At 36.2% G+C, this 18,879-nt stretch overlaps 3 protein-coding genes across 8 annotated transcripts in view; all 3 read right to left on the bottom strand.

The window, feature by feature from the left end:
• The window catches only part of LOC107720936 (disco-interacting protein 2 homolog A-like), a 155,132-nt gene extending 146,132 nt beyond the window's left edge, over nucleotides 1-9,000 (bottom strand). The window contains exon 1 of the mRNA XM_016528768.1: nucleotides 8,550-9,000. Within this exon, the coding sequence (XP_016384254.1) occupies nucleotides 8,550-8,673 (124 nt within the window). The 5' untranslated portion in view covers nucleotides 8,674-9,000. The remainder of the gene's footprint in view (nucleotides 1-8,549) is intronic.
• Nucleotides 9,001-9,568: 568 nt separating this feature from the next.
• Nucleotides 9,569-16,957, bottom strand: LOC107720945 (CASP8 and FADD-like apoptosis regulator). Of its 2 annotated transcripts, none has more exons than XM_016528779.1 (10): nucleotides 16,076-16,957; nucleotides 15,086-15,380; nucleotides 14,898-15,003; nucleotides 14,678-14,813; nucleotides 14,140-14,201; nucleotides 13,976-14,039; nucleotides 13,140-13,192; nucleotides 12,614-12,692; nucleotides 11,006-11,507; nucleotides 9,569-10,424 (listed from the first exon to the last, which is right to left on the bottom strand). In XM_016528779.1, the coding sequence occupies exons 2-10, from the start codon at nucleotides 15,361-15,363 to the stop codon at nucleotides 10,295-10,297; spliced, it is 1,410 nt and encodes a 469-aa protein (XP_016384265.1). In that variant the 5' UTR covers nucleotides 15,364-15,380; nucleotides 16,076-16,957; the 3' UTR covers nucleotides 9,569-10,294. The 2 variants fall into 2 exon arrangements, with proteins under 2 accessions (XP_016384265.1, XP_016384266.1); XM_016528780.1 differs by having other exon boundaries at nucleotides 12,614-12,689.
• Nucleotides 16,958-17,043: 86 nt separating this feature from the next.
• LOC107720946 (NADH dehydrogenase [ubiquinone] 1 beta subcomplex subunit 3-like) overlaps nucleotides 17,044-18,879 on the bottom strand; it is a 5,932-nt gene continuing 4,096 nt past the window's right edge. For all 5 annotated transcript variants that reach the window (XM_016528783.1, XM_016528781.1, XM_016528782.1 and 2 more), the window contains exon 3: nucleotides 17,044-17,372. In XM_016528783.1, the coding sequence (XP_016384269.1) occupies nucleotides 17,222-17,372 (151 nt within the window). In that variant the 3' untranslated portion in view covers nucleotides 17,044-17,221. The remainder of the gene's footprint in view (nucleotides 17,373-18,879) is intronic.

The raw sequence follows: 18,879 nt of genomic DNA, 5'->3' as shown, positions 1-18,879 counted from the left end.
ATATACAATATACATAATATATATATATATATATATATATATATATATATATATACAATATATTATATGCAAAACAACTGTCATTGATAGAAAATGCCTACAAAATAAACGGTTTCTTGTTTCCCAAAGCATGTTCCTGTAATTCATGTGGCCCTTTACTAGAAATGCATTTCTTTTTAGGTACCTTCCAGAAAGGGCACATTCCAAGAGTGGGTGTGTTTCTGAAGATCCCGCCCACCCGTGTGCTATGATTACACGCTGCGGAAATGTTGGCTCATGTGTGCCGGGCTGCAGACAAGAGCTGTTTTTCTCAGCAGTCCAAGAGTGCCCTGACCTTTTCATCCCGATCCAGTAATCAGACTGAAATACAGGGAAGAAAGTTCCCCTCAAGTGCGCTGCCAATCTTAAAGAGTCCATGAAATCAAACCAAACCAAATTTAAGGAACTAAATTTAACTTCCACCAAGTGCAATATTGTGTTGTTGACCAGTATTAATGTTGAGTATTTGATGGTCTTTTATCTAGTTTTACTTCCCACAGAAATAACAGACAACATACACTCTGAAAAATGTTGGAAATAAAACAAAGAATATTGGAGTAAATTTTACAAGAAAATACCATTTTAGATTTCTACTTCAAACTTCCATGTTTAATTCTCAGTCCTTTGTAACTGTTTGCGAAATGTACTAGCAAATTCAGAGTGAAAACAGTTTCAAAGTAAATCGTACACCAGATTATATTCAGCATACAGTTGTGTGTGTTCTCTCGTCTCATCAGGCACCACTGCTTGAACCCTAGACATGTCTTAATTCAACCTCACAATCTGCCTGAGGAAACCTCCAGACAAACTCTTACTTCTATCTTGGCCTCACGCTAATGAAAGCTCCATCAAAAGACCGCAGAAAGCCCCTGAAACACAGAAACCCTGGAGTGAGACACATCCAGAGCTGGTGATTAAATGAAGAGTTAGGGCTGTACAGTCTCATCACAGTCCCACACTTCTTACTCAGTGCTGTGTTCCTGGAAGAAACCCACTGAATGCAAAACACAACAGCTGGACAGGCTGAACTTGGTCAGACCACAAATATGGCAACAAGATGGGAATATGACTTTGACGTTGTTGACCAGGGACAAAGAAAGACTAACAGACATTCAAACCAGCAATAACAAACAGTTATATATAGACTAGGGGTGAAATGTTTCCTGCAAAAAAATAAATAAAAGTTTCACCATCCACATTTGGTACATGCTTGTACCATGCATGGATGCATTCTGTCTGAGGTTTATCCTGCAGTAACGGAATCGTTTTTCCTAAATCAATTATTTGTGATTTGTGTTGCTAACCTAAACAAAACTGAAAACGTGTAATGAAAGAATCGTTAACACTTTAGATTACAGGGAACACATATTCACTATTAACTAAGAGTTTTCCCTCAATAAACCCCTTATTTGCTGATTATTGATATTAAGTAAGGTAGTTGTTGTAGTAGTTATGTAGGGCCCTAGTCAGAATTGAGTGGAAAACGCGGACGGAATTGCGGAATCCAGTCATAAAAATGGAATTTACTGCATAATGCAAAATGTCATGAAATTTGCCAAATTTTGGATGAATAAATTAGAAGTAGGTCAAAACACACTTACAACAAATTGCAATATGGACTAGTGTCTGTGAATATTAAGCCGCAAAAAGACTATTTAAATATGAATCCTACATGTTCTGCGTGCCTCTGTGTGAATGAATGGTGCAGACGCGCAGTTTCGTTTACTACACATATACTGAAGCGCATGTAATTTTTGTTCAACTTTCAATAAATTGCTGTTAAATTGTGTAAGTTTCATGGTTTCAAATAATTACACATGCTTTTTGATTATTTTCTTTTTATTATTAAACCATTGAAACAGAGTCTAGAAAATTTAAAATGGAAAAAAAATAAAACAGAATTTGTGAAAAAATAAACGGAGTGTCTATTTACACTAAGTGCAAATAGCCCGCCTTGTTGGCAGAGGCTATTTAACCTAACTCCGCCCACCAACATGTGATTGGGCTATTAAATTGTGTAAGTTTCATGGTTTCAAATAATTACACATGCTTTTTGATTATTTTCTTTTTATTATTAAACCATTGAAACAGAGTCTAGAAAATTTAAAATGGAAAAAAAATAAAACAGAATTTGTGAAAAAATAAACGGAGTGTCTATTTACACTAAGTGCAAATAGCCCGCCTTGTTGGCAGAGGCTATTTACCCTAACTCCGCCCACCAACATGTGATTGGGCTAGTCAACACTACAAAAGACGCTCATCAAACATCAGTTCCAGTGGCGTAGATGGTAAGGCGTGTGCTTTTTGACACGATCAACCCGAGTTCGAACCTGCCTTTTGCCAAACTTTTTTATCCCTTTTCAAATCTCATATCACATCAGAAAGGCATTTATTTTTAATAAAAATTAAGGAAATAATCAAAAAGTAGCAACTAAAGTATCGGGTAGGGTTAGGGTAGGTGTAGGGAGGGCTTTATTGTCCCAATAAGGTGGAATCCATTTAATAATTTGAATAAAAATTATAATTTACACAATACGATTACGTTATTATCGCATACTGTTTTATAATGTACTACAATACTGAGGTGCAGATACTTGCAACTATTTGCAATAAGTAAAATAAATAGCAGAAAATCTTGCTATTTTAACATAGTGTAAATATAATTTATAGCTATTTGCACTTAGTTTAAATAGCATATCGTTAAAAAATACTGCTATTTTCACTTAGTGCAAATAGAATCCATTGCTATTTGCACTTAGTGTAAATAGCATCTATCACTATTTACACTTAGTGCAAATAGCCGCTGCCAAGAATAAAATGAATTTCATAGGGCCCTAGGTATGTGGTAGAGTTAAGGGATCTAACAGTCAATATGCTAGTAATATGCATGCTAAAGCAACTAGTTAATAGCGAATAGTGTTCCCTTATCTAAATGTTACTAACAAATTCAGCCTCAAATGAATCTAATTGGTGCATCATAATAGTGGCGTACAAATCCAAACCAATACTGACCACAACCATTCAAACCATTACACCAGATGCCTCTCATTCTGCAGAAAACACCACACGCCTGCAGTCGCCTGACTGACCACATGAGAAGAAAGAGCTAGCGATGGACAAACCATGACCTATGATGCTGAGTTCCATCTAGTTGAAGTCATTTTGCGTCAAATTCATCACATGACTGTTGTTAGGATAGATGCTTTTTTAAAAACATTTTAGCAATTTAAAAATATTAAAAAATGATTTTTTACACGGCACCCCTGCTCTCAACAGACGGCACCCCGGTTGGGAAACACTGGGCTAGACTACATCCTCTCCTTCACTTTCAGACATTGAGCAATACTATACAGATGTTTTGCTATAATGCGTTTTTGAGGCATTGCTACAAACCGGATAGGTGTGAGCGATGAAGGAAAGTGGAGATATGATAAATGAGAGAGGGCATGAATTATCTGGACAAGCAGAGCCCGCCGCAGGAGTTAATGTACACTATTTGTCTTCTTGCACTCATTTACGCCCCATCTCTCCAGCGCTGATCCATATCGAGGTCAACAGCCCGGCATGTCTGCATGGCTCCCCGATCAAAGCCTTACGCCTCTGCACCTTTCCCATGAAAACCCTATGAGAATGTCAGGACATGCTATGTAACTCCTCAAGGTGATGAGATGAGCCCCTCCAACAATTATATCTGCTCAATTCTGAGTTGAGGCTGCTGTAAGGGTTTTTTTCTCTTTTTTGTTGGAAAACCACATGCTAAATGTCTGGATTTCCTGACAAAGGTGTCTTGAAATCACACCTTTCTCTGTGACAGCCCTATACTGTGAAAAAAAAAAAAGTGTCAGGGAAGTTGTGTTTTTCTAGACAATCAGAAACTATACTAAAATTGGACAAACAAGGGCTTGTTTTAGAAGTGTAAAGGAGGTACTGCAATTGATATCTCATTTAGCAATACCCACAAAATATTCTCAGATATCAGTGCACTTAATTGAAGGAGAAACCAAACATGGACTCCAGCTACTGGTCTACAGGATTTCACTATAGTGTGTAACAGCATCTAAACACTTTTTTAGTGGCCTTGGTTTGGAAGTATTTTACATAACTTTTTCCCCTAGGCATTTTTAAAATGTCTTGTGTTAAAAAGTTAGAAGCTATAAGCCAAAGCAATCAGCTATGAGGTGAATCACAACATTACAAACTTTGAAAAAAAGTATTTAAAACTGACAAAAATACAAAGATACATGACTGTATACTTGAAAGGAAAACTTGAAATCGCATCATATGACCCCTTTAACAAGTGAAAGAACTACAATCCCATCAAGCATATATTTTGCTATATATTGCTGAATCATGGTGACCGTTTTTCACCAGTATTTCTGTTGTTAAACATAATTATTTAAAAGCAACAACAACATTGTAGCTCACAGTAGGTTTGTCTTTTATAAATTATCATTAAAAAAAATTATTTCACCTAAGGTGAAAGTGAATGGGATTTTTATTTCCGTAATCTTATCTCGGCAAAGGAGAAGTGCTCACTAACACAGATTTAGACAGATTTTTGAACAATATTTGAGAGAAATACGCCTTTTGTGTACATAGAAAAAGTCTTAGATCTTTGAGTTCAGCTCATGAAAAATGGGGGCAAAAACAAAAGTATTGAGTTTATAATTTTGTTCAGTGTATATATATTTTTTTAATGTTATAGCTATGCAGTAAATGTTACATAGCAGATATTAAAATTCTACATTATTTTATCTAAATAAAAATAAAACAATAAAAGCAATGACAACAAGTTTATAATGTACAGTTTGAAAAAAGGATATTAAATTTGAGATTTGCTAAAGATTATATTTAAAGGGATAGTTCACCCCAAAATGAAAATTATGTCATTAATTACTCACCCTCATGTCGTTCCAAATCTGTAAGACCTTCGTTCATCTTCGGAACACAACTTAAGATATTTTTGATTAATTCGGAGAGCTCTCTGACCCTACATAGACAGCAGTGCAACTGTAATGTTTCCAGGTCCAGAAACGTAGTAAGGACATCGATAAAACAGTCCATGTGACATCAGTGGCTCAACTTCAATTTTGCAAAAATACGAGAATACTTTTTGTGCGCAAAGCAAAAAAACATAATTTATTTAACAATTCTTCTCCCCCGAGTTACGTCTTCCGCCATTTTGGAGAGTACCCAAAAACGGGAAACCGTGCACATGAACGTAATCGGCATAATCAGCGTTGTTTATGTTTAGGGTAAAGCGTGCGTATGCGTTGTGATACTCTCCAAAATGGCAGAAGACAGTGACTCGGGGGAGAAGAATTGTTGAATAAAGTCGTTATTTTTGTTTTCTTTGCGCACAAAAAGTATTCTCGTAGCTTCGCAAAACTGAAGTTGAGCCACTGATGTCACATGGACTGTTTTACCGATGTCCGTACTACTGGGTCTGGGAACATTACAGTTGCGTTGCAACTTATTAAACAAATTTTAAATGTTTAAAGAACTTTAAAGAGTTATTCTATATGTAAATATATGGGAAATAAGCATGTATAATTAAATATCCAGTCTCATACCCAATATAACAAATATAACAACATAGTACTGACATACTGTGCATTCCTATACAAATCGCTAACCCACAATTCAACAGATGACTTGGGCTGATTTAAACAATTGTGCTACTCAAGCCGCTATCACATAGACAATACACTGCAAAACATTTCAGTTAAACAAGCGAATGATTTAGACTAAAGTTAATCATACGCCTGTCTGTTACACTCAGCTCAGGAACATGAAGCCTCCCTTGAGACTTATACATCTATTATGGCTGAACTTAGCTAACAATGCGGTGCGATTTAACGTGACTCCTTCATCCACCTGCACGGTCATCCAAAATCATTAGCAGGACTACATCAATGGATTTTTAAACCTCAAAAAGACTAGAGAAACAGCCTCAGGGCTGGTTTCTCAGGGCCAGATTAACCGAGTCCTGAACCGCACTGCAATTTGAAGTGTGATTCTCCATTAAGATCTCTGAACATCCTTAGCCAAGAATAACACTAAAGCAGTGTCCTTGAAAAAAATCCCTCTGCCTAACATCACTCTGCTCTTCATTTCAACTAAAATGTTGAGAACAATTTGTACCACATGATGTTTGAACCTCTGGTGCAGTACTGCAACCCAAATTCAATTCAGAATCAACCTCATCTTCAGGGAAATTAACTGAAATCAGAAAATATCAATTCACTTTTAAAAATCCTATTAAGAAGCCTGCTGCACAAAATGATTATGAGGGTCTTTTAGAGTTGGGCCTGGTGACGTCAGCAATTAAAGGACAAAGGAAAACAATGGCTATCAGACAGTGTGCAGGACAGGAAGTTATGCACACGCAAACAGGAAGCGGACAGGGGTTCGGCTGTTTTCTGCAATCCTGCTGTGTTTGAGTTGTTCGCTCGTGTTATATGCTACACTTTTAACCAAGCAAAAATTCAACTTACATAAGGAAATGTAGACTTAGACTAAATGGAGATTTCAGTGGTGACACAGTATGTCAGCAGTATGAGCTGCTGCTATTTTGGATTCACTGTCTTCTTTTAAAAGACCACAACATCTTCCCTCAGTCTGCTAAGAAACTATCTGGTGCTGCCGTCCCAGAGATAATCAAATAAAATGTGGGTCAGAACTTGAGCACTGCATACATTTATGCCAGTTAACTGGTTAATACATTGTTCATGTCTAAACTACCATTTAAAAGTTTGAGGTCGGTAAGATTTTTAAATATTTTTGAAAGAAGTCTCTTATGCTCACCAAGGCTGCATTTATTTACAGTGAAAACTGTAATATTGTGAAATATTATTACAATTGAAAATAACTATACAAATGTAATTTATTGCTGTGATCAAAGCTGAATTTTCAGCATTATTACTCCAGTCTTCAGTGTCACATGATCCTTCAGAAATCATTCTGATAGGCTGATTTGCTGCTCAAGAAGCATTTCTTATTATTATCAATGTTGGAAACAGTTGTGCCGCTTAACGATTTAATGAAAACTGTGACACTTTTTTCAGGATTTTTTTTTTTTAATGAATTGAAAGTTCAAAAGAACAGCATTTTTTGTATCAATGTAAGTCTTTACTGTCACTTTTGAAGAATTTAGTGCACCCTTACTGAATAAAAATGATTAAAAAAAATAATAATAAAATCTTTACTGACCCCTAAACGGTAGTGAATATTCCCACAATTCTTCACAAGAACAAACTCAGGTCGTCTGAAACCTTTGGCCATTCTGTTACCACTCTCCAATAATACTCAATAAAGACATAATTACTCAGCATAATTAGCTAATAATTACAATGAATGACTCTGAATTAATATACATAAACAATCTCTATAAAAGCAAAGCTTTTAAAGGTTTAAACAGAGATTTAATAGCATGTGGATGAGTACTGGCCATAATTGTTTCTGACAATATGATCATTTAAAAAACAGCCCTGTAACTGTGAATTTCATTAAAATAACAGTCATCAAATCATAGGCTAATTTGCACATTCCCCTCCCTCATAGATGTGCTGGAAGATCTCAATTAAACAGCACACGGTTGGTCTAATTAGTTCAGTTTGAACTCTTCCTGCTGTGCATTTACACAGAAGACATGCTCCAGTTTAAAAGGTGCACTACCACTGCAGTTCAGCACATCTGTTATTATATGATAACAGTTAAAAAATCTGATTTTTTTTTTTTTACTAGTCAAGCTCTTGTGGGATTTGTTAGAAAAAAGTAATCGGAATGGATCCTTGACTTTGTCACCATGTCAGGAAATATGTAGAGTCAATATATTGATAAAAATTCTTAATATGTGAGGACCTACAGGTTTAATCAATATTCTTATCAGCAAACGACCTGCTTAGGGAAGATTTGCAGCACAGACATGACATGCAAAGCATGCTGTTGTTCTTGTCTGAAATTTCCATAGCCAGATTGAATACTGAGCAGTTCGCTTGGAACAATCCAGATGTCATGCATACATGTTTCTACAACCTGAAAGTCATCATTGTATGAATCTAAAAGTTTTGCATTTATTCCAGCACCTTCAAACACACACAACATGACCAATAGGATGATTCTCAAACTGTTTCTGTTGTTTGCCAAAAGTAAAAGCAGTTGTATTAGGCTACACCAACATGTGATTTTCTGTATTACTTGTCCTTTATATTGCATTGCTTTTATTGGGTCTGAATGCTCTTTCTGATCTGAAGCACTGCTGACACAGCACTGAACCTGCATTACATCTATCATCATCACCGCTATTATATAGGTACAGAAGGGTTGCAGTAAAAACATACCGATGACAGATCAGATATTTCAGAGCGCATATGGAGAGGTGTGTATATAAGGGTATGTCAACAGCCCGCGTCCATAATAATGCATGAACCCTATTCATAGGAAATCTGATGCAACCCTGATCTCTAAAACCCGGTATGTGGCATGGAGATGGAAAACCAGCGACTCACCCTCGGAGAGCTCCAGCTCGAGCTCCGCCAGCTTCTCGCGCACCTCCGCCGGGAGAGTCATCGCGATCGCCGGCGACGGGTCCAGCATCATCATCAGTAATCCTGTGGAACTGCGCTCTGCCATAATGATCCAGCTGGGCCAGACAGCTCCAGGTCCTCACCGGCCAGAGGGCTTGTTGTGGCTCAGATCAGCTGCTGGAAAGAGAGGGGCGGGTGGGTGCTGGTCGCTTATCGCATGCAAATGTGAGAAGTATCGGGGCGGTTGCATGTAGGCTTCTGTTTGCTTACAGCCCAGCCGCTCGGACCGCAGATAAAATGTAAGATCCACGCCCTTCTTCAAGCCGGATTTAGCGCTGGATGGTCGTGCATGACTGAAGAATGCTTCGTAAAACAAAGGGAAACTCGGCCAACTCCGCTCTTCAGCGCGCCACCATCGCCATTGCAGCAGAGCAGCTGGGAACAGCGCGTCAGTGTCTCACACACACACACACACACACACACACGCACACACACCGGTGACATGCACTGGCAGTGCGCTGCACTTGCTATACTAACACTAAATCGGCCGTTTCTCTGTATAACAAAGTATTTTGCCGTTTGTACGTGTTTATTGAAGTAAATCAAGCTTTCTATCAGACAAATAATGTATAGCTATTTATAGCATGGGTCAAATGTTAATAAACATGCACTGTGACACTTGAAGTTAAATGTAAACAGTTTAACAGTGAAATACCGCTACGCCCTAAAAGAAGTAACAGGGTTTATGATAACAGGGTTGACAGTAACAGGATGAGCAGTTTAGTTCATTTAAGTCAACCTTGGGCTCAAGGTCATGACACATGGGTTTTATTAGAAAGAACAAGCTGATAATACAAATATCCACTTTTCAATAATCCGCTCCTGACAAAACCAAGGTAACAGGGTTGAATGTCAAATTTAAACCATAAGAAAAGACAATACTTGTCTTTGAGGAGTTTGCATCTTGATGTTTTTTAATGGAATTAATGTCAGTTATGACAAGTAACAGGGTTGACTTCTTTTTTTGTTTCTTTTAAAATGCACATCTTTGCTAGTATAGCAAGGAGAAGTTGGAAGCACAAAAAAAAGTCAAATAAAGTTACAAGATTTTTTTTATATCACTTTGGTAACGTTTGGTAGTTATTCATTGCTTTGTCAAATGTTTACACGTGTTCAAGATGTATACAAATAGCACCAATTTCATTGAATGACAAACATAAGCACACATTATGAGAAAAAACACACATATAAAATATAATGTTAAACAGAATAGAATGATAAACATTGTTAAAACTTGCATCTCCATAGATGAAGTCCCAGGTCTCCCTTTAGGTTATAATGTAATTTTGATGCGTGATACAGTTTCCTGTGACTGTAGACACTGGATGTCTGAAGCTATCAGTATTCGAATAGTTTAATAGTGTTTGGGACTTTTGTTCAAACTTTCTTTTACCAATTTTGGTTTTATTGAGGGCAATCAGTTCCGATGTTTTAAAAGCAAGTTTAACACGTGGTGGTGAAGTTCACTGCCAACACTGGACCACACTGCCAACATGTGGACAATATAGGAAACTACAATAACAAAACCTGAGATTTATTTACTGAAACTTTGCAAATCATAATTGATACAATTCATAGATACATCATTATGATGATCATCTACTCAAACATCAAATGTTCTTGAATAATCATCTACCTTCACTTAAACGTAAGGGTTCATGACAGAATCAAGACAAATAGACTGTCTTCCTGAGAGTGTGCCTGAGATTTAAAAAGTAAGAGGATTCTGGAGATTTGTGATTGTGTTCATATACTGCACGATTCACCGCCATGTGCAAGTCCACCAAATGAGTCCTCCTGAAAAGAATAAAAATACAATTATTAATACTTACATAACGCTTAATAGAGATAAAAATCAATCAATCAATCAATCAGTCTCTGGGTCCAAAACAGCCAATAGAGATTTAGAAATATGCAATCTAATGTATGCTCTCTATACTATATGATAACAGTAAAATGTTTGGAATAATTTTATTATTATTCAGTAGTTCAAGAAACATGTCTTATTATTATCAGTGTTGAAAAAAGTTGTGCTGCTTAATATTTTTGTGGAAACTGTGATACATTTTTCAGGATTCTTTGATGAAATAAGTTCAAAAGTACAGCATTTATTTAAAACAAAAACTGTCTGTAACATTGAAAATAATAAATGTTTCTTGAGCACCAAATCAGCATATCAGAATGATTTCTGAAGGATCATGTGACACTGAAGACTGGAGTAATAATGATGCTGGAAATTCAGCTTTGCATCACAGGAATAAATGACATTTTAAAATATGTATTTTTTAAATATATTTTTTGTCTTGGTGAGCATGAGAAAAAAACAAAACAAAAAAAAAATCGTAATAATTACAATCTTTCAAAGTGGTTAGTCTTACCTTTTCTGTCCCTCAGTTAAGGAGGATCTCAAGGCTTTCAGGTACACAGACTGATGGTTTGGCACCTCCAGCTGTTTTCCTCGAGTCCAGCAGTGACTCCAGAAGATGTCCGCATCCACCGGGACAGTCCTCTTGCAGCATAAGAGCACAGGCCCGTCTGTCTCCAGCTCTCCACCCTCCATACACCCAGCACACCTCTGAGGCTCGGACACATCATAGCTCTGGATAAAGAAGAGTTTAGGCTTGCCTGCCAGGCCCGGGCAGGAGTCTGAGGTGAAGAGGCGTCTGACAGTGTCCAGGCTCAGTCCTGGACCGTGAGAGTCAGTGGCCAGCAGATCTGAAGAGCGGCTTCGGCTGATAATGCAGCAGACAAAAGCAGACGCTCTGTAGTGACCCTGCTGATGAGCCACTTCCCTCAGAGTGGACTGCACGTCTCTCACACTCAGCAGCTTGTGCGTGATCACATGGAAGTGTAAGGCCTTAAATGTCTGCTCCAGCTCATCTGTAAGGAAAAGAGAAGCCATTACTAGAGGGTAATGTGATTTCTTTCACAACTAAGTGGGACTACTAGTACTAATAATCACCAAACAGACATTTACATTCAATTGACTTTCGATTTCAAACTCAGTTTAAAAAATAAAAATAAACTCTGCTTAAATAATAGTCTGCTATTAAATTAGCTGAGCATTGCAGTTAGTAAATGGAAATGGCTCATTCTGTTGTGTCTTGGTGATTAAACCAAACTTTTCATTACAAAAAAAAAAAGTTTGTGCTAGGAAAAGAAACGATACAAAACCAGCTTTTGGATGAACAACTAGATAAAAGTTGATAGTACTGATTTAACACATACTGAAAAATATGACCACAGTACAATTCAATGTTTTTTTTTGTTTGTTTAGAAATTAATACTTTTATTCAGCAAGGATGCATTAATTTGATCAAAAGTAACAGTAAAGACTTACTTACGTTACATAAGATTTATATTTAAATTAAACAAAGCTGTTCTTTTGAAATATCTATTCATCAAATAATCCTAAAAAGTATTATGGTTTCTACAAAAATATTAAGCAACACAACTGTTTTCAACACTGATAATAAAAATAAGCAGCTAATTAGCATATTAGAATGATTTCTGAAGGATCTTGTGACACAAAAAACTGGAGTAATGATGCTGAAAATTCAGCTTTGTATCACAGGAATAAATTACATTTTATAAATGTATTCAAATAGAAAATCTTACCAACCCCAAACTTTTGAACGGTAGTGTAAACTATAGGGATGTAACGATTAACCGCGAGCCGGTTGAAAATCAATTTAAATATGTGACGATTCAAATCGGTTGAGATGCTAAACAAATCGCGATTCATTTAGGGGTAGGAGTTTATATGAATGTATGTCTGAGGGGAACTTACTGTCTTTAGAAAAGTTTAGATGGTTATATTTCAATTTCACAAAGAAACGTGCAGTATTTTGTCCAAGCAATAATAAAAGGACACATTTAATTTATAATTTGTCTTAAATCTCATTTTGTTCGTGAATCGAATCGAATCGTGAGTTGAGTGAATCGTTACATCCCTAGTAAACTACATAAGATCAGTGATTTCTCACCTCCTTCAGTGCCGACACAGTCTATGATTAAACACACTCCTCTGGGATCACTCTGCATACTGTACACTTCCTCCTGCTGCTGGAGATCAAAGAGATCAAATCAACACAAGTCAGTTTGACACACTGATCTGTTACAGGTCACTGGTTTGGCCACATTCGTCACTTGATAACAATCTTCCACAGTGGCATTTTCACCCACAATAACAGTTTCACTTATATTTGGAGTCTGCACCCATAACGTGTTACTAGGAAATAATGTTATTACTTGCCTTGAAACAGCGCTTGGAATTAACAAAATAATACCCTAAATGCAAAACTCTAATTTTGGCCATATGGTCAAAGAAAGAAGTGAAACATTTTGTTTTAAGAGAACCCTACAGTTTCATAATGAACTAGCTGAGCATCAGTGCTCCTTGTATTGAACAGATATACAGTATATCTTAAAAGCATATCGAACATATTTCAAATTCATTAGAAAATTCATGATATGCATTTCATTAAAAATATATGTATTTATTTAAATTACCTGACAATAAGAGCTAGTGCCAAGTAGTTTCTTCTTCACTGTGGTCGGTTTATCTAAAAAAATTAATTAATTAATTAATAAAAAGAAAAGAAGAGATAGATAGATAGATAGATAGATAGATAGAATTACACAGAACATACTGCACTCTACCAGTCAAATGTTATGATATACATATTTAGGATAATACATATTAGTCAAATATACATTAGACATATGTCGTATATTTGTCATATATTAGACAAATATACATATTAGTCACATATACTAAGAAAACTGAGTTACTTGTAAGTACATAAAAACCCATGTTAGATAAACAGAATTCCCCTAAAGGTTTTTTTTTTTTTTTTTACCGCCAGTCACTTTCTGAAAAGTTATGATATACATATTTAGGATAATACATATTAGTCAAATATACATTAGACATATGTCGTATATTTGTCATATATTAGACAAATATACATATTAGTCACATATACTAAGAAAACTGAGTTACTTGTAAGTACATAAAAACCCATGTTAGAAAAACAGAATTCCCCTAAAGGTTTTTTTTTTTTTTTTACCGCCAGTCACTTTCTGAAAATCTGAATGAATAATGTTGCTTTGAACTTTTCTCAACAGTTTATTTTTCTACAGTGTAGTGAAAATATTAAGATTAAGATTAAGATTTTTGGTCGCTTAATATTTCCCATCATATGTGCTTTTTCTAGTTTTGATGACTTTAGTAATACTGGAAATTGTGGGATAAAAACATAACAATAAAGAGACAAAGAGAGGTTTGTCCAAACGTTTGACTGGTAGAGTATTTCCTCATTCTGTCCATTTTTGAATGAACTCACCACAGAATTTGGACACTGGCCTGACATTACAGGAAGCTGATGAGACACTGAATGAGCTATTTGGCTGTGAATGACACAAACACTCACATTGAAGTAAAGATGATTGAAATAGGAAACATTTTAAGTGCTATGTTGTTAGACAAAGCAACCAAATTAAATCTCACCGGTGGCATTGTGCAGAACTTCAGTCTGTCTGGAGGTGAAGATCCTTGGTTGGTCATTAGCACTGCAAAAGCGGTTTTCAGTTATTTAAAAAGGAAACCTATAAAAATCAACTGATTCAGTTTCCCATAAAAATACCTATAGGTTCATTTCCTAATAGTGATGACGCAACAGAAAGAACTACCAATAAGAAGAAGTAGGAAAGAGGAACTGAATCAGACTGTTCGGATGTCGCATGTGATTTTGCATCATCCTAATACGGAAGTGATACAATTGACTCAGAAAAAAGACACAAATCTTTCACTGGGGCAGTACCTTTTCAAAGGGTACTACTATGTACCTTTAAATTACTAAAACGCACCCTTTAGGGGTGAATATGATGCAAAAGCTACATCCCAGTGACAGCTTTTGTAACTTCTTTTTTTGAGATTGTATCATGTTAATGACATACTGTAGCCTAAACCCCTCTGAATGAGACAACAGGAGTGTATTATATGCTTGCAGCTACAAAAACATCAATAACAACATGGTAATTCTTACCTGTCTGCTGGTAGTGACTGATCTTTTTAGCTAGATCGGCCCTATGGATGGACCTCAGGCAGTGTTTAATCAAGTCCATCTTCTCACTGGAGAGCTGGTCGAGTTTCTCCAACTCCACTACAACGTCTAAAAAACTCTGCAAGTATATGTTTAAAAATCTCATTTCAGCTCCAGACATGAAACATTTCAGTTCTACACGTGAGCTTTCAGGACATCATACCTGGACATTGTCCAATTTGTGTTTTGGTAAAGTGCCTCGGAGTAAGAATGTCAATGACTTCAGGTTTTCTGTGTCCATGTCCTCACTAACATCAGCCATCAGCACTCTAAAAACACAACGTCCAGGTTAAAACCTTCTCTTAAACTCCCACACTGTGCATAAATGGAGAGTCGCAGAGCGAGCATTACCTGTATTCTGATACAGAATGGCCATTTTTTAGCAGCCCCTCAACCGTGCTCTTGTTGGTGCTCAGCACTTCTCTCAGCAGATCATAGCGTTTTATTTTCAGAATGAGCTCCATGAGAAACACGTAATTCATCTGGCACAGCACAGACTGTAGCATACCTCTGGGATCTGTAGAGAACGTGTCCAGATCAAGGGCGCCGCACAGGTAAGAGATCCGCTTGCATTCATCGGTGCTGAGCTCATCAGTGATCTGACTGATAGTGTGGTACAGGCCCGACATTGTGCTCCAAAATGACTCTGATAAGGACAAAAACTGCCATTATGAAAGGAAGAATCACTCTTACTTGGGGTATTTGGTTCATTTACAAAAGTGTAGGGTTTTAAAGTAGCCTATGCTTTCTTGTATTAAATTTAGTTCTTGTAATGTAGTATGTACAAATGGTGAGTCAGGTAATTCATCCTAGACTTACTTTCACAATTAAATAGCATTTGCAAATGTACAAGCCAAGGCATTACAGCAGGATGTGACTCAGTATGGGTAAATTTTGGGATATTTCGTTTGTATGTATCTTCAAATGACACCAATCGACATAATACGACGATATCCGTCTACTATAAACCCAACAACGCCAATAATAATAATAAACACAGCGAGCGTTTCTGCCAAAATAGCACTATATAGCCTATCATATATCGTATTAAATAAATATCGTATCTTCTGGTTAAGATTATTTAAGACTTTCTATCATCATTTATTTTTGATGACAGTTTTACTAGGCTATATTAACAATACCTTTAGTAGCATTTATAGCGTAAAACGTATAGTTACAAATGATGTTACTATATATGGTTGTGATTCTGAAACTATGATTAGCTACAGTGCGGTAAAGTTTTGTGAGCATGCTTACAAAAAACTGCTACGTGTTTTATGTGGAGATTAACTCAATAATTTAAAATATTCTCGAATAAAAAGACAAAACTGTCAACCTTACCTCAAGAGAGCTGTTCTTCTGACTGAACGGAGCACCCGCTCTGGAGTGAATATAGCGGTAATTCAGAGGAATTCCATGACGGTGATACAACTTACTCGAAATGGAAAGAGAAAGGAGAAAGGAGGAAGTGGGCGCAAAAATGTACGTCTAACTTTTGTCATTCAAATACGTGCTGCTAAATTTACGTTGGGTATTCGCAAAGTAGTATATTTTTAAAATTCGCTTTTTTTATTTACATAAATTGTGGAGAGAGTGAACAAACTCTACATCTCTTCATATTCTAATTTATCTTTGCCTAGATGATCATTTAAATAGCACATCGTGCTTTAAAATATCTGACACAGTTGTACACAAAGTTCGCAATTGTAGTACGCCTGCATTTGGTTCCAATATACTTAAAGGTTATATTTGTTGACATTTACAAGCTAAACTTCATATCACATAAAACTGCAACCAAACACTTACTGGATATGAAAAACTGTAAAACGATGTATATTAAGATTGTGTTTAATAAGCCAGCTCCTTTTGCTGATCATCTATTGGTTACCTGTTCCTCTGCTGGCAGCTATTTCCGTTTAGCTGGAAGAGAAGTCAACAGATTAAAAGATGACCTAAATGATTCATGATCTGTGAAAATGTAGCATTTTACACACACATTTCCCCATTAAATTAAATATTAACCTTCCAATCTAATTGCCAGCATCTGTGCAATGCCACAATCCCTTTGATTCGTACCTCAGTGTGTACAACAAAGCAAAAAGACATAGATATACATTGTAAGCACACAGCAGTGCATTATCGAGGACGTTAAGGACGTCATAGTCAGAACATTAGATTTGCATCCACGTTAACCCTTTTCATATTCAGAAAATGTAACATGCAAATCACTGGCATTTATACTTATATAAAGAATAGCATTTTACTCTAATGATGCAATATCCAATGAACATACAACAAACATACTCAGCCCAATTCAATTAATTTATTTTTACATACTAGTCATGGGAATCATAAAGATGAAAGAACACAGGTATTAGGAAGCCTTTCATGGGCTTATGCCTTCATGGATAGACACCAACAGGCTTAAAACCTGCAGCAAACACAGAGTCCGGCAGCGACTGGCTCAGCTGAGCTTTAGCCACACTATTAGTGCTCTGACTTCTTTGGAGGGAAGAAAGCATACTCCACTGCCAGTGCCACTGCAAACGCTGCGAATCCTGTCTTAAATCCACGGAGGAGAACATCTCGGAAGGTAACTGGGATGCCAAAGCTGCCCGTATATCTCCATGCCTCATTCCTGCAAAAACAAAAATTGTCATCCTTTAGTTCTTCATTCTCTTACTTTCATAATGTCCTGTTTTAGAAAAATAAACTACTGCTGAAACCAATTGTACAGGAAAGTTTTACATATTAAATATTTTTATCTACATTTTATAAAATACTTGGCTGAATGCACTGAAACGATGACCTGGAAGTCACAATAAGAGAATAACTTTTAAATGTAAAGGAATATATATTTTTTTGGACTATTTTTGGACTTTTGGACTAATAAATTTAGTACTAATTAATTTTTCAATTTAGTTCATTTAAATGTGAAAATCTACTCACTCTCAGGCCATCCAAGATGTAGATGAGTTTGTTTCTTCATATGAAAAGATGTGGAGAAATTCAGCATTACATCACTTGCTCACCAATGGATGCTCTGCAGTGAATGGGTGCCGTCAGATTGAGACTCCAAACAGCTGATAAAAACATCACAATAATCCACAAGTAATCCACACCAGTCCAGTCCATCAGTTAATGCCTTGTGAAGTAAAAAGGTGCACGTTTGAAAGAAAAAAAACCCCATTAACTGTTGCTTATGGCTAAAATACCTCTATCCATAATATTGCTCTCTCCATTCAAAAAGGGTCTTGTCTGATCAAGCACTATTTACAAGATTAACAGTCAAAAACAGTTCTAATCAAATATGCCAGTTAAGGACAACAAAGGATGGACTTCTTCACTGGAGAAAGAGTTATTACGGATTATTTACTGATGGATGAATTTGTTTCTTACAAACATGGACTTCACATGATGTTAATTGATGGACTGGAGTCGTGTGGATTATTGTGATGTTTTTATCAGCTGTTCGGACCCTCATTCTGATGGCACCCATTCACTGCAGAGCATCCATTGTTGAGAAAGTGATGGAATGCTATTCCTCCAAATCTGTTCTGATGAAGAAACAAACTTATCTACATCTTGGATGGCCCAAAGGAGGAGTACATTTTCAGCTAATTGTCATTTTTGGGTGTTCTATTCCTTTAACTCATTTATATAATTCTTATCACAATACACAGGGGTGGACCGGAATTTAATAGCCCACTATATATTCAGATACACTACTAATGTCATGTGCATGCCATAGAGAACTCCAGGCAAACAATGCAGGTGCAAATATCTCCTCTTTCCTACTACTTGTTTCACTTCTGTTTCAGTTTTTTATAACCATTTCTTACTGTGTGTCAGTAAGTTGTTGTTATTTTAGCATGTGTGTTTGGCTCGGTGTTATTTTTTTTAGGATTACTGATAAACTAATGTAGTTTGATTTGTATTAGTTATCTATTTTAGTTTTAGTTACAGTTGTAGTAATGTTGTCATTTTATTCGTTTTTTATTATGTCTATATAGGTTTTTTTATTAAGTTTTAGTTTTATTTAATTTGAGTTATTTCAGTACTTCAACATACAAAATGGAAATGAAATAATATATATATATATATTGTATTTATATATATATATATATATATGTACATGTATATGT

This window comes from Sinocyclocheilus rhinocerous, unplaced genomic scaffold (genome assembly GCF_001515625.1).
Source record: "Sinocyclocheilus rhinocerous isolate Xijiao unplaced genomic scaffold, SAMN03320098_v1.1 scaffold3225, whole genome shotgun sequence".
Taxonomy (NCBI): domain Eukaryota; kingdom Metazoa; phylum Chordata; class Actinopteri; order Cypriniformes; family Cyprinidae; genus Sinocyclocheilus; species Sinocyclocheilus rhinocerous.
This window is presented reverse-complemented; position numbering and strand designations above follow the sequence as displayed.

What these genes read in the sequence shown, in the direction of transcription:
- LOC107720945 (XM_016528779.1), bottom strand. Translation starts at nt 15,363, where the DNA reads ATGTCGGGCCTGTACCACACTATCAGTCAGATCACTGATGAGCTCAGC. An exon ending in ACAAATTGGACAATGTCCAG is followed by an intron (nt 14,814 to 14,897) that starts GTATGATGTCCT and finishes ATATACTTGCAG; the next exon opens with AGTTTTTTAGACGTTGTAGT. An exon ending in TTAACTGAGGGACAGAAAAG is followed by an intron (nt 10,425 to 11,005) that starts GTAAGACTAACC and finishes TATTCTTTTCAG; the next exon opens with GAGGACTCATTTGGTGGACT.